Genomic DNA, 16,706 nt, shown 5'->3' with positions numbered 1-16,706 from the left:
CACTGGTCTCAGTAGTGTCTAATACAGAAGCATTGTCACACTAGTTCTCTGCTCTACTCACTGTTTGCATGTATTGATTTGCTCAGAGCTTGTGAAAAGTCTTGGCACTACAACCCACAAGCACTGCAGGGAATTTTGACCCTCCTTGCTTATTTGTTTCCAAGAATACAATTAAAGGAAATATATTTGAATGAGACCAGCTTACCAGGCAATCAAGGTATGTTTACACAACTGCTCTGTCCTTATGATTTAGTCTGCATCATCCACATGTTTTATCATCAGCAACTTCACAGTGGTGAAATTATCGATTATCAAATTTCCTACTGACCCTTCTAAAACCTGCATTGAACACTCAACAATTCATTGAGGTTCTGCACTGGCAATTACTATTTCAGGTTTATAAACCAGCCAATTCTTAATCCATGTAATTTTTTATCATAATGCCATTCCAAATGCCCTAAACAAGGTTATTAAATGCAGGTCTTTTTTTATCAAACTTGTAATTTCATCCAAGGATAAAATAAGATTTGTCAGACAAGATCTATTTTCTATAAAAACATTCTCAGCAGCCTTATATGTAGGTTAAATAGATGTTATTGTCACTGTGTTAACAGTGTTTTTTCCTCCTTGAAAGACACAGGAAAAGAGTTCCAAATACAGCCTAAAATGGTCTATCTCCAAGGGCTATATTACAGAGGTTAGAGGAGGTTTCTAGTACCAAATACCAGAAACTAAGAGTTTATTTTTAAAATTTATATTATATTATTTTAAATTAATAATGATTCACTAATGCTGGGCTGTTCGGATTTTTTTATAATTTTTGACAATTTGCAATATTAAGCCTACTTGATACTTAGTTCCTAGATTCCACAGTAAACAGGGTGAAGATAAGTATAGTCTAGTTTTCAATTTCTTGAAAATTTAAATAATATCTAGTGCAACATGGTAACAATTTCCAATTTTGGCAATTTAGTTGACCCTTTTTTCTTCCCTATTTCTTTTTCTTTTTTCTAGAAGAATTTGACTTTAACCTTTCAGACAGCTCACTTCCTGGTACAGCAGTGCAAGCTCTGTATCTTCTAAGAGAGTACTTTGATGCCAGCCATTTCTATATTGCCACGTTACATAAAAATTAATTAAGTACTCAAAAATATAACTGCTACTGCTAAGATAACCAGTGAGCTAGCAATGTGTTTTAAGTTTCCACACTTTCTACAGGTTTTTGGGAAGGTTTTTTTGGGCATGGTTTTTTGGGTGTTGGGGGGGTTTTTTTGCTTTTAGGAGGGGTTGGTTTTTTTTTAGGTACCATCACGGATTTTGGAAGAACTTGAAGTCAAGTGCCTTCAAGTGACCAAATTCCTTCTTATGCTCTCTCACAGGGGTAAAACAGATCAATGGGCTTAGCTATCCAAAGGTTGTCATCCAACCAAGCTGTCAACAGCCAAGCAATGATTTTAAAGTTCACTGAATGAGAACAGGCCATATTTCTGGGGGGAAAAAAAAAAAAAAACCCTAATAATAGATGAGCAAGGGACTACATCAGTTTTATGTGGGGGAAAAATAGCTGTGAAAAAATGAAATAAACTGAGCATAAGTTTCTACAGAGTTAGGCTTTTGAATACAAATCTATGTCTAAATCAATTAAAATATGAAGGTATTTAGAAACAAGCCATTAGAGTGAAATCCGAGTGGCAAAGGGTTTTGAAATCAGATCTGGATTAGGAGTTGAGTGCAAGAGATGGGAAAAGAAAAGCAGTTATCTCTATGAATGCACTTCTTAACCAAATCACATTTGCAGAACAGCTACACTTGCTCACGCACAGTACAGCTAGTTTTCGTGTTATGAGCAACTCATGACTGAAACCCCAACAGCTGACCTCTCCATCTGTAATGAAACACTGAGAATGAGAAAAGCTCATGCTCATTCATGCTGTACTGTACTTTTCCCCACCTCTATTATTGCCTGTATTTGGGTCAATGCCAGCATTGGTACATGTGCACAGTGTATTGCACCAATAAATAAAAGGGAATGATGCCAAATTAAAACAAAAATTTCTTTCATAATCTGTTTCCAGAATCTTTCACTGGAAACATAATGAACTATCAGACACGAGGTAGGCAAGCTTTAAGAGACTGGCTTAACCTCTCTGAAATTGATGCCTGACTAATACCTGCAACACCTCTAATAACATATCAAAATAATCCATTAAAAAGAATTACAAAAGCATTTTATACTTTAGCCAAACACAGTAGTGACATTACAAGGGCACAAATTTCCTCATACTGTGGCAGATTCATTATTTACCATCATGCTGATGTTCCAGCAGCAGATGGAAGAAATAAAACCCTTTGAGTACATCTTGTGGGTTGTACAGACAGAAGTGGGGGAATTCGCTCACCCTTAGGTTCCCACACCCTGTTGCCTTGGCTTGCACAGCTGTAACTGTTACAGCAGGAGATTACACTTCCCTTTATCACAGGCCCCGTGATTTCTTCAGGCAATGATTGCCACACCTTGAATACCTGCCGTAAAATCATACATCTTTCTCTTTGCCTGAAAGTGAGTGCCCTTTAATTTCATTAAGTTCCCACTTTCCTTTAAAAACATAGTAAAACAGAAGAAAGCTTTAAAAATTCTCATTGCAGCTTCTGATCTGGAATGCCACAGCTTTGCAAAACTATATCCCCTTCAAATCTTCACTCTAGCAAAAATAATCTTATTTTTCCACCTTTGCCCAACTATATTTCTAACCAAACCGTAAAAGTCACTTGTCACACTTTCAAAAATCTACCTGGTTCCCACCCACCCCATCTCTCAAACTTTCTCCATCACAGCACACTGTGCTCACTCAACATACTTTTCTCTAGCATTTACAGGCTTGCAGGAAGTGCTTTGGTGCAAACACAGATATTAAGAGTTTGGTTATCCCGTTCGAGACTGGTAAGGTGATAAGGAGCAGTGAGATGAACTATTCCACCTGGAAATCCAGTGCTAGTTTTTCCTATTTCTGTTTTATATTTTATAAGCTTCACTGCTGATCAAAAGGCAGTTTGATCTCTTAATATATATCCTCTGTACTGTTATTTTAATCTGCCACTGTTCCTAAACAAAATGTTGTGGTTTACCTATTTAAAGTTCTAAACTGTAATATTAGGATAAATACCTCACATTTCTTTCACTCTGATATAAAAGCTGCTATTATCCTTGTTCAGTAATTTTTTTTTTTTTTTGCTAGGATATCTGCCATAATTCATTATCCTCAATTGTTCTTTGCACTGAAATTTGCACAGTTCTTAGGGAACATTATATCACGAGAGTTTTCCAACTGGTCTTTCTCTGTTTTAAAATATCTTTACAAAAGCAAATATCTAGCTTCCAGAAGGCTGCTTTCTTTGGCTTATGGGGGAAACTATTCCTGTGTAATACATCTTCCTTCCTTCAACACTAAGCACTCACTTCTTAATGTGTTTTTTTTCCACAAACCTATTAGGGACTTCCAACTTCATCCAGCTGCTAATTGTGCATATAACATGGGTTACACATTGGAAAGCTGCTGGAGAATCTGAAGACATAATCTTTGGACCAATCTGCTCGCAAGACTAGAGATTCGCAGAAGATATATTAAACTAAACAAGCTTTATATTAACAAGGCTTTACAAATGTTATCCTGCTCTTAGCAGCTCAACATAGGGAGATTAAAAGGCTGCTTTTTTTAAAGTCACTTCCAACAGCTCTTACTCATTACTTAACTGGCCAGAAGTACAACACATTACTGAGTAAAACACTCTTCCACAAAAGTGCTAAACCACATCCTGATCTTGCCACACAGGTTTTGAATCTACTTCCATATCTGGAATGAGTACGGTTTCTCACAACTGTACAAATAAGCAATAATATAATTTCATGAATACACTGTATGTTACCCTGTTACTGTCAGCTTTGTTGTAGGCTTCACCCAGCACAGGTCACCTTTGTGCCCTGCTTTTATGTTCTGTAGGAATACACACATCCCTGATCACAGTTCTGTTCGTACACTCACACTGGGCCAAGAGGCTAGCTCTCTGGTCTGTCTTCGCTACTGCACCAACCAGTCCTCCAAAAACTTTTCCAGAATTTTCACTCTGTTTGGAGTTCTCTTCCCCTTCTGGCATGACACTCATCTCCTTATTTTACTCTTTATTCCACAATCTTCTGATAGAGGAAGAGATTGTTATTTTTATACAGATCACCCTTTTTTTTTTTTTCCTCTCAAAGATACAGTGAATTATCACATTTGTTTCTCTGTATTTGTTAGCATTGTTACAAACACTAGCAAGCATCAAAATAAGACACATTGTTCCTCCAAGCCTTCCTCAACATTCATAGCTCATCCTTCAACAAAATTGTGCAAGAAAAGTTCTTTACAGGATTTTCTCATAGGGGATCATATTTCACTTTCAAGTTGTATCTTTATAACTGTGAGAGCATCCTCTGAATCTCAGCAATGCATAAGACGGAGATTTGTCAAAAACAGTCTCCAAGGATCTGTTAAATATTTTAACTGTTGTTGTGCAGCTATGATTTCATCATAATGATGAAATAGCTGAATTCCTGAAAAAATGCCAAGTAATTATTTTCCTATTTGAGTATAATTTCGGTGGACTGGCTTTAGCTGTCAATCCATGTCACCAGAGGGCCATAGCAAGAACATTACTCCAGCTGTTGCTTATGAAGTTCTAGCAGCCATCTAATTGCCTTACTTTCACTGTAGTATTTTAATTTTAACAGAATGATGCCCATCTTGTTTGGAAAGTCTTGTTCACATTACTCTCTCACTACCTACTCCTTCCACCACCCTCCTGGTCCCCAAGTTCTCCTCTCCCAGGGTAGAGGCACAACCATTGCTATCTTCAATGCCTGTCTTAGTAGGTGCAAGTTCATTGTACCTGGTAACTTATTGATGAGAGGTTTTTAAAAAGCTTTATAGCTTTCACTTTATTTGGATCAGACCTTTTCTCTCTTCCTCTATGATGCAATCGAATAATTAGTTTGATCAAAACCAATTTGTACTTCAACTTCATTGCATTTAATCTTTAAGGTTTACTCTCCCTGCATCTTGCAAATGATTAGATTTGTGGTGCCACTGGTATTAGACTGTCATTAGCAAGGCATGTAACCCTGCCAGTCCTCATTCTTCACACATCTGTTTTCTGGAATACTTCTTGGGCAGATAGTGATACCAGGGACATTCTCATGAAACAAACTTCCACACAGAGTGCAGAAATCCCTGCTAACTTGCTTGCTCTTCTGTATTCGTTCCCTCTGCCAGTACCCATGCTGTAGCATTTTGGACAATGAATGTGCTTCATGTGAAGAGCTTGAAAGTGATCTCATCTGAGGCAGCTGGCATCAGAGGCTTTTTAAGGCCTTAAAGGTCTATCCACAGCCAGGTCACACCAGTGTTCATCCTTTCTAATGCAATAATTTAGCTTACTCATGCCAATGGTATCTCTAGTTTTGTAATCATGCTAAAGATGCACCATATGCAGAAGTTCCTTTTCTGCAGGAAAAGAAACCCTATTGCCAAGCCACAGGCAGACCAGTTTTGCAATGTTCTGAGAAATTTTCTACACCTTCAAAACATGCCAGGAATCTTTTAGTTTTCTCTGAGGTGAAATTTCTTTTTATGAATTCCATGGTCATTCAGGTTTTCACAAGCTTAGTGATTTAAAATTTTTTGTTTCTGCCACTGACTTTGATGTCTTTTTTTTAATACATAAATTTATATTATTTTTTTCTTCTAAATGCATTTAATATAGTATATCCCAATGGATGCCTTTCATACACTCCTAGTTTCCTTGGTATGGAGAACATTGTGTTTGGTCTCTCATATTTTGCCTTAGGGGTTCTATTTTCTCATGTCCTAAAGTGAGATTCATTTCACCAAACTTTAGATAGTTAATTATTAGCCATCTAAGTCTAATCTAGTTGGTCAGACTCTTTTATAGTCAATAAAGTGAAAGAAACTCATCCTAGTTTTAATTCATTCCAATTAACTCCAGCACTGCAGGATGAGACTAACTGCCTTGGGATTTGGCCATTTCTCTTTATTGATGAAAAAGTAAGACCGGTAGATTAGATTTCTTTCATATATCCTACTATAAGGCATCTGAAGATAGGGGAGATGAATCCTACCAATGATGTCAACTTTGAATAGCACACATTTTTCTGAAAAGTCACATGCATGTCATCAATGCCAATGTCAATAATGCAAGACAGTCTTTTCATTGTGTGTGCAGCTGACTCCTATGCATCTCTGTTGGTGCTTTTTTTTTTAGTTGGTTACATTTTGCGGGGGGGGGGGGGGGGGGGGGCGGGGCACGGGGTGTGTTAGATGGAGGATCATTTCCTGGTTATACAACTGATGTCAGGGAGTTTTTCTTCTCTTTAGCTACCTCACATAGTCTGCATCTCCCAAAGTTCTTTCTAATGTTAATTTAGCTGACATTAGTACCTGTTCATATACTCCTTTTGAATCTTATATGAGTATTCTTCTATCCTTTTGCATGCCCCATTCTTCTATTTTCAAGACTAGCTGCACTACCCACTTATCAATTATATAAGCAAGTCTCCATTTATGTCTTGAATTTTTTCTTTGCATGGAAGTGTTATATTCAGGATATAATAGGTTTCAAATAACTTGAGTAAGATGTCTCAATTTTCCTCTCGACTTCCAGTGAGCTCACAACTAGAAGCCCATGATCTGCAAATATCCCAGACGTTTTACTCTGTGCCTATTAGAGAACAAGCCACTTCTCAGTCTGCAGCTACTTATGTATAAAAAGACCTAACTAAGATCAATTCTATTAACTCCCTCTATTTTGCCCACATCTCTGCAATGCTTCCAGTTTCAAAGTTGAAAGCAGCATATTTTTAGCCATACTCTGCATAAAAGCCAGAGTTAATTCTTTGGGTCTGATGCTACATCTGGCTTTAGAATCTGACAGTCAGACACGCTTTCCTGTAAGAATGTATTGAACTAGTTTTTGTTACCACAGATTTTTATCCACCTTCCCTGCTCTCAGACAGGAGAAAGACAGAATTAATCTTAAAAAAAAAATTATTTGACTTTGCAGGACTACAGTATGATTCCATTTATCCTCAGTTATTTAGTATTTCAAGTTACAACAGTAGTGGGAATTTTTTACTCAATAAAAAGAGAAGAAAAAGTCAAATAACTAGAGCAGAATTCACTAGTAAGAACTGTAAGTTAAAGTATCATTTATACCAGATTTAATGATGCCTTCTCAGCTTTCTCCACAGTGCAGATTAGGTTACATTTACACGTAAAATCACTGTAGATCTCGTGGTCTTTTCGGAATAAAAAAACCAAAAAACCTGTTATTCTAACAATTAAATCTAAGATGATCTGCACTTTTCAATCAATCTACACTGATAACTCCCCATCCTCTGAAGAAAGTTCTGTGGTACATGAGAAAACACCATCCTCTCTTGCAAGAGTCAGGAGGAGAGACCCTTCTAAAAAAACCTCTCCCTCTTCTGGTGATTTTAATCTGCTGTGCATGCACGTAAGACCTGGAGATGTCTCTGTGCCTCACCAGCTCAGTCATGCACACTAGCTGCTGGATAAAGTAACTAAATAATCTCAAGTCAGCTGTTAGCAGGGGTCAGCCACATGCAGAGTTTAGCCAGAGTTACATCATTTGCCTGCTCCTACTCATAGAAATGTTTGCTCTTCAGGCTATCACATAGCTAATATCAAAATAATTCTTTTTTAAAAAACCCTAAACTCTACCAAGGAACAGAACATTTGTCATTACTACAGGAAATAGACTGAACAAACAGAAGTGACTTTCTTATGTATGTTTCTTCATAAATACTAAAAGTAATACTAAACTCCTAACTAGTTTACAAACTCAGATTTAAATAAAATATTCATGAAAGGAACACTTTAAAAAGCTGCAAACCTTGAGAAATCTTAAAAACATTGCTCAAAGGATGGATTCTGGAAGTGGTGACATTTACCTCTAGAGACATAGGCCTACAGTAGAAATATAGCACCTCACAATAGAATATTAAATAACATTCTTTTAACAAGTGTGTATTTATAGCACAGTTTGATATAGGCAAATAGTCTCTGGAAAAATCACTATATGTAATATTGACTAGTATCACAAGAATTGCTGTACGTTGGGGCTTTAATAGTAAATATTATAGCATGAGCATATTTGCCTTTAGGAAGGATGGGATTACCTTGAGTCACAGAGCCCCCATTATGTGATGAAGCAAGAGGCAAAACACCTTCTGGGCCAAATGCAGGGCTTCAGAGCTGAAACAGAGGTGCCATATGTATTTAACTGTGGCCAAATCATCTACTTTGGGGGGGGAGGTTTGGTTTGGGTTTTTTTATTGTTGTTGGTTTGTCATTGGTTTTTGTTCCCCATCCCCTCACCCCAAACAAGTTATTTCTCTTACTCTTCAGCAGAGCCACTGTTGGACTAGGACTCTGTTCCTCCAACAAAACAGAAGTGAACCTTCTTTAAGTCCAAGTCAAAACAAATTTCTGCCAGAATATTTTCCCTATTTGAACATGCTAATGCCATTTTATCAGAGACAGTGATTTTTACCAACATTCTCATGATTTGGAGAGAACATGTCAATTTAACAAAGTGTGGTCATTTGATGCTTATTGCATGAAAGAACAAATTTTGAGACTGATTTTTCATTCTGATATGATGCAAAAACTATTTTGAAATCTCAGAATTTTCTGCATAATGGAAATACTAAATATTCTGCAATATGGCTAGTGGCAGTAGTGTTTCTCATCAAGATTACCTGAGACTTCTCACTTGAAGAGTCTGTTTCAGGTTAGCTGTATTTTTGTGAAGCAGTAGCTATATAGGAGGAAAATTTCCATCCTAGATGTTTATTTCAGGCATAATGTTTTGGGGAAAAAAAATAAAAAAATAATGCAATTCCATGATTTTGTTCCTGATAAATCCTCATGAGATTATTTTTAGATGCACTGTACTTAGAGCAAAGACCATTTCTATTTCACCCTAGGGAAGCCTTTCGCTATTCATTTCTTTGAAACTCCAGCCTAAACTAGATCACATCGTGAAACTTTGAAAAATTGGCTATTGATACGCTTTCTAAAAAAAACACACCAAACCTCTTTAATTTCAAGACCTAAATTCTGAAGGTCCTGTTGCTATTGAGTACACTGTCATCCCCCTGCACCAGCCCCTATCTGAATTGCTCAGCCTCATCAGCCCCAGAGAACAACATGCATGTGGTTCAACTTCAGGTTACGTTGTTCAGACACTTGCTGACTGACATGTCTGGAATAGCATTGCCTTCTTCCCTTATTGCTGGGCAGTACAGAAGAGGACATCAAGTGAGTCAAACTCAGCAGAGGCAGAAGCTGAACCAGGAAAGGGTAAACAGATTTAGATGTTGAGTCTGGTATTAGTAAGACAAGAAGAGGAACTGTGCCTGGCTAGTGGCAAGGGAAGACTAGAATTGCCTGGGCAAACAGATGTTCAAAATAGCAATGAGGTGACCCAGGGTAAACATTTCTGGGCACGTGAAATGAGAGTGGAAGCCTGGAGATGGGGGAAATCAATTGAAAAATTGGTATTTGATTATGAAAGTAAGGCATGCTAATGTACCAGCACTGTATACAGATTAAATTCTATACATGAGCATATACAGGCATCCTGAATTCAGCTTCCCAACTTAGAAGTTACCACCTTTACAATATTAATAATGTTCTTTAACACAGTATATTGTATGGTGTAGAATCCAAGACATGCAGGTGGGCTGTTCTGCCCTTAGAGGGCAAAAGTGCAAATCTAGAAGTGGGTTGATTGACAGTGTTTTCCTGCTATCTTTTCCCTATTCCTGAATTAGGCAGGCATGAATTTGGTTCAGCAGTAATTTCTGAGTTATGCTAAGAGGTTTACATTTAGTTTCTTCCAATTTTTAAAGCAGTCAGTGCAAAATCTACTTTTTTCTATTACACTATTTAAATTATTTCTCCCTGGAGATGCTGGGAGATGCAACCAGAGCAGCTGGAGCGTGATAAGACTTCTCGCCAGCCTTAAAATGCTATAGACCCATGTCTGATACACTTTTGAAATGCCAGCACTGCACACGGATTAGAATTCCTCTTTCATGCTGCACCAATGTGATTATGTCTGTAATTCTATAAAGCAACTACATCAACAATAAAGAGGAAACATTTATGGCACAGGTTATTAAAACAATGAAAAATAGGCCAGTGCAATTTAAGTTCCTTTAGTGGGCTGAATAATAACTAGTTAAATAAGGAACAGAGATAAATAATTTATTACAGAATGAGAAGCATCACAACAAGCACAAAAAAATTGTCTTCACTTTAACTGCATATCAAGAGGCTTCAAAGCAGAAACATGGGCAATACACAATGAACCTGTTAAAGCAAATGCAAAAGGAAGGGGACTTAGAGGACCTGTTGCAGCCCAGAATGAAGCCATTGCTCCGCTTAAAAACAGCAGTGTATACACATAGCAAACACATCAGACACAAAAGTTTATGCTAAAAGTGGTGGTGGTTCAAAAGACTGAAGACTACTGTGGTGGCCAAGTAGATTGCCTGTTTCAGCATGCACCCCCTATTCCTATCTGATGGGCTGGGCTTCATGCAAGCATGGGAGGAAGACAGGACTCAAATTTTTACCGAGATGTATAAAAGCTCATTATAAAGTTATAAGGCTGCTTAGAAGTAAGGCCGAGCTCAGAGATCATCAGATTAAGGAGGCAATGTAGAGTAATATTCATCTTCAGTTATTTATTCTGAAAGAGAATAAGAGAACAGAGCAGACAGAGCTCAGTATAATCAAATGCAACTTCCATTACAAGCCTGTATTTTTCATGCTAGGTCTGACAACTCAGTTCAACCAATTCAAGCTGTTTGTACTGACAAAGCCAATACTTCCAAAGATTAAAAACCTAGAATCAGGCTTAGTTCCATTTTTGGTCTTTTAATTAGGTTTCTCTGAAGTGCTAAAAACCAAAACAACTCTAATTGATGGCTTTCATACATTGCTTCTTAATAATAGCTCTTAACGGCTTGGCACTTTGGAGGTTTCAAATAAGATTGGAGTGGATCGGAAAAGAATTGTTTGGTTTGATTTTAGTCTTACGAAGCAAGAGGATCTAAACTTTCCCTACACAATTTGATCTCATGAAATTCCCACTTTGATCATGGTCCTGATAAGAATTTTATTAAAATCTTACAATCTTTTTTGAAGTAGGCTCAATTAATTTTTCACACTAACTCAATATATATTATGACCTTGGATGAAGGAATCACACAATCTTCTGACAGATGCAGTTTAATTTAAAAAAAAAAATATACGAACACACACAAAACCCAGATACTGTAGAACAACTTCCATAGTTGTAGTATAGAAGACTGCAGAGCAAGTTACTTAGCCTTTCAAACTGCAACTGAGATAAGGATGTTTTACATAACAGTTTCTTCAGGATACAGAATTGGTATGTAAAGAGGTGGTACCATAACAAGCAATAATGAAAGAAAAGGAGGCCCTGGAATGGTTGGGTTTAAGACCCACTGTTACTTACTCAGTATTTCTACAATATCACTGCAGAGCTCAAATCACTACTCAGTTTTACATTTGTTCTTTTCTTCTTTAAGGAGGCAGAGGGAAAGAAGGAGAGAGCGAGCACAAGCAAAACAGCAAGAGAAAGGAGCAGGGGGAAGAAAGTGGGATGACAATCAATAAAGCAAATTTTCCCTAGCAGTAAAAATAGCTTACAGACCCACTTTCCAAAGAACATTGAAAATTACTTTGCAAGCAGAGCACAGAAGATAAGTCAACTTGAGGGACTCATGGGAGAGCTGTTATTGGCAGATACAAAGATGATATAATTGCTCAAGATGAGCAGGTTTTTCTTTTATCTCAATAAAGCACTTTTCAATGAAAAGATCGGAAAGACAGGTGTGAGACAATAGCATAAAGCCTGTTCATAGCTTATTTACATAATTTTATATAAAGGACCATTGATGTATGAAGTGTAAAACAAATGCGCTGAATGCTCAAAATAAAGTATTACAGAGAACTTACGTACGCTCCCAGCAATAAAGAAACTTAATATTTGATGAAATATACTTTGTCTATTGAAGAAATGCACCAGTTTTACAAAAGGCTGAGTATGTGTTTAAGAAAGTGTTCACTACTGTTCTTACACAAAGTAGCTGATACAGTTGCATCTTAAATTGTTTCCTGTTAAAATTGCATAAGACATCACACTTACAGCAAACAGCAGATGAGAATAGTAAGCAGGATAATCTGGTACACATTTCCTCTCTTCCAGCTCCTACTGCATTTACATATCCCACAACAGATCCCCATTCAGCCATTCTGGTACCCTTCAAGACAGATTTTAAGCATCAAGTGTTTTGGGTTCTGTTTTGGGTGATTTTAGGGTTGTTTTGGTTTTGTCATTACTGAAAAACTTATACAAGACTGATGACAGGTGAATGCTTGCAGTAATGGGTGGGTAAAGAAAAGGTATTTTCCACATTTCCATTCAGTTAGATGATTCCCTCACGCTTTAAAATGAAATTTATTTATGTACTAGAAGCATGTTAGTACCAATTTCTGTATGGAAAATATTCTTTAACAAACTTCGCAGATACCTGAAACCTATCTTAACCCACGCTGGTCCACCTCTCACAACAACATTACCTGAATGGTGCAATCCTGTTGCCAGGCTTCTGACCAGCCCCAGTGCATATGGTGTAAGTACCTAGCTTGGTTAATTGTATTTAAGGTGTAATCCAAAACCAGCCACGCTCAATGAAAAGTCCCTTTTCTAAAGCTTATTATTTTTAAGGCTAAGAATTAAACAATTTCTCCAGGGTTGTGGAGAAAAGGTCTCAGAAGGAGCAGTGCCACATTTTCAAGAATGGCCACTAATACTGTGAGCTTCAGATATGAGCGACACTTTCTAAATAATTCAGTGAGATGCTGAAAGTATTGGCTACCCATCAGTGATATTTAAGCACTGAAATTATCTTAAAGATGTGAAGGGTAGGTTATGTATCTCAACACTGCTCAAGAGCAGAACATGGTAAGCAACTATTTGCTTTAAATCAACATCAAGACAGTAAATTAACACAGAGAAAAGCAAATAATGAAATAAAGCGAGAGTGGAATTGCATCAGACTTGTTCTTCATTTAAGCTTTAACAAAAGTCCTCCTCAAGAGTCTCCCTTCCACTGATCATTTTCTTTGTATACAGGATCAACTGAAGGATGGTGACACAGATTATATCATAAATAATGATGAATTGACGGAAAATTATGAATCGTCTGCTCGTATACGAGTGCCAGCACAAGACCAAACAGGCTCCACCCAGGCTACAGGCAAGGAAGATATTCACGAAGGAGACCTAGGATTAGGAGGGTACAAACTCCAGCTTGGACACACTGCAGGTCAAACCCAGATGACTTCATTGGCATGAACAGTGTAATGGTAATCACAAGAAATAAGACTAAAACAAAGAAATAAAAGATACTATTATGTGAACAAGAGGCTAGAAAGTGTACTAAGCACACAAAAAAATAAATATAACCTAGATTTTTACCAACTAAATGCCTGTTACCCCCAGGAAAGAGTTTACCATCATCCATATACCTACAACGATATGCAGGTTTCCGACTGCAGCAGTTTTTAATAAAAAGATGTAGGGCACTGCCAGCCTACCGTAAATCCATTACAATCGTGTTGTCTCAGATAGTGCTTGACTGTACCATGCCCCTCACACATATACAGGCCTTTGAATGTTGCTTTAGTCTTTAGTCAGCTGGAATGGAGAGAAATATCTTCCTACCATATTCATGCTCATATGATGGCATTTTTTATATAACTGGTCCTGAAAAGATCCACAGATAGCTACTACTCCAGTAGCTATTACATTTATATGGAAGCAGCAGCAGATTTTGTCCAATGAGCACGTGATCTAAAAAATACTGAAAACACGCATCGCAGCTTCTCACTCTTGATAGATCAAGCTCCTTCGTGCCCACAGTATAGACTTTTCCTGACAACCAGCCCAACACTTGCTTTCTAAATGCACCTTATAGCCTACTCCATATAGGGTTGCCACAAACTGAACTTTGATAGTAGGAGACAGTCTATGAAATCAGCAACAAATCCCTGTTTATTGCTGCACTGAATGGGCATGACCACTATTTAAACAGCAGTTATTCCAACAAGGCATTTGTCATTACACCTTTGCAGCACACAAAGTTTACATGCTGGGAAAAGTTTTGTTGTTTTGCAAGATCATTCTAAATGTATGTTTTGATTTAGGAAGTTGACTGTTTCATTTTTTTATTGTTCAAGGAAAGTTTTGTTGGTTCTCATCAAATGTTTCTGCAAAACAGCTGTATCTTAAGATTGGCTACTCCAGTGATAAATTTGTCCATATATTTATGCTGGCACTCGATACCACACTAGTGATGAGGACAGTGGTGGTTAGATATAAAAAAAACAAGAGGAGACTAAGTATGAAAGTATTGATTTGTCTGCATAAATGCAGTAACTGGATAAACAACTGGTCAACCATACATACAGCTAGCTGCCTAAACTATTATCAAGCATTAGCACAGATCAGCTTTTGCACTTATCAGCTAAGTAGTGCAAATACAGGAATAGAGCCAGGCTTTTGTTGTTAGAGCACGTGCCTTTTTTCACCACAGAAGTTTCAACTAACAGCACATGATAATGTTCCTACTAAGTTAAATCACAAGGAGTTTTTAACTAAGGTCATTCTTAATATACAAAGACAAGGAGCAAGCAAGAAATTTGTAATCTATAAGAATAAAAATCAAGTCATCTCCATGAATGATCATAAAGCTGAATAGGTCTTGATTTCACTACAGATGGAAGCTGAAATACAGACTTAAATATAATCAAGTTTTAGTCATTCTTTTCTAAGCTAATTAATTTCTGGTTAAATGTGACTAGAACAGCTGTTTTAAGCATAAATTTGAACACTGGAGTTCTATACGCTGTTACAAAAGATCAGAAGCTTAAACTGGCATTTTATTTTCCCCTAAATACTAACCAAGGAACTTCAAAGGATCTTAATCCCCATGTGGTTTAAAACAAATAATATTTAGGCATGATAACAAGTTCTGAGAACTAATTAATTTCCAACACCCTGTTTTGCCTTGTTTAGCTGCGTGAGGTGGGAAGAGATGCACAGCAGGTTGCAAGAAGGGATGGAGAATGAATGAAGAGCTTAGGTTTTATGGCCTAGTACTGCACACCCCACAGCATGCAGTGGGAGACAGCAAAGATAACAGGAGGCAGGATAAGCAGGTAGAGACACACCGCAGTGAGGTGAATATGTGGCAACACAATAAGAAGGAATTATCATGGATGGGTGCCAACACAGTTCTGATTTCAGTAGCCAGAGTTTCCAATTTCAATCTTCGGAAGTATTGAGTGCATGTCACCAGGCTTCCTAAGCTCCTTGGGCAGCATGGATCCCAGTCCTTAGATTATATTGCAAATCAATAAACTGCTGCAGTATTATGAAGATGCAAAGCTGTTTTTCACAACTGCTACATGAACTGGAAATTACAAGCTCTTCACCAACAGTTCTGCTCTCAGATTCTACACTGAAATGCATCCTGCAACATACTCTACAGGGTTTTTACTGATTTATTTATTGTGCCTATGTCTAAATTTCACACGCTTGTGCAATGTGATAAATTGAGAGCTCTGGGGTCTGAAATTCTCTGTTTATCAAAAAAGTCTGTAGTGAATACTCTCCACACTGTTCTGCCTGGGTGCCTTAAGGGACTACTTTACTTGGTAAAGAAAGTCATTCCTTGCAACAGAAGAGTCCATACTTCACATCCTCACAGGTCAGATTTTCATGCTAGGACTATCAAGAGGATGAATCAGTGGTCCCAGCAGGATGGGTATTTATCCTCTGGGACCATGCTCAGCAACCAAAGTATCATTAGATTTTAGGAAAACTAGTAATTCGATCTGCAAGCAAACCTGAAACTTCTACTAAATGGCAATAAAAGTCTTGATTATCCATTACACTATTCAGCCTTACCATTTCATAATTTTAAGACATTCTTTTCATGACATGCAGATCGAGAGTTAAAACATTAGAACAGATGATATATTTGTATTGAAGGAGAAATTACTGGCAACTAGTAATTGTGCGTGACTGTTTAAACAGAGTAATAGATGTTAAGAGAGGCCTTTAATGTTAATTTACAGTTCATATGCTGGAGATTTAAACTTCTCAATATCACACAGTGTTTGACTGAATGTGCAAGTCACTCGTGATAAATGTGAAGCTGTTCTTCCTAGCCGAGTTAATCTAATAAAACACTGCTTGGAAAATGAAGTGTAAAATATATTGTCAAAATGTAGCGACTGCATAACTCAGTATGAAGGCCAAAATGTTATGAAAGATGGAAATCTGCAATATTGCTAAAACTTTCAGGTTTCAGAAGTAATAAGTGAAATTTCATACTGAACTGCAGAGAGTATTCGGCTAAGGTTGGAAGCAGTAGAATGAATCCTGGCTATGCAGCAGAGCCAGTCCAAAAAGACATCATACTAAAAATATCAGGTCGCTATGATAACTTTCACAGAGAAGTG

The 16,706-nt window shown here is 37.4% G+C and overlaps 1 protein-coding gene across 1 annotated transcript in view; it reads left to right on the top strand.

The window, feature by feature from the left end:
• Nucleotides 1-16,394, top strand: part of SLC9A9 (solute carrier family 9 member A9) — a 214,479-nt gene extending 198,085 nt beyond the window's left edge. Inside the window, exons 15-16 of the mRNA XM_054835998.1 lie at nucleotides 12,703-12,808; nucleotides 13,312-16,394. Coding sequence (XP_054691973.1) covers nucleotides 12,703-12,808; nucleotides 13,312-13,533 — 328 coding nt within the window. The 3' untranslated portion in view covers nucleotides 13,534-16,394. The remainder of the gene's footprint in view (nucleotides 1-12,702; nucleotides 12,809-13,311) is intronic.
• The last annotated feature ends 312 nt before the right edge of the window (nucleotides 16,395-16,706 follow it).

Source organism: Grus americana, chromosome 9, assembly GCF_028858705.1.
Source record: "Grus americana isolate bGruAme1 chromosome 9, bGruAme1.mat, whole genome shotgun sequence".
In the NCBI taxonomy this organism is placed as follows: Eukaryota; Metazoa; Chordata; class Aves; order Gruiformes; family Gruidae; genus Grus; species Grus americana.
Note: the sequence above shows the minus strand (reverse complement) of the source record. Positions and strands in the feature narration are given on the sequence as shown.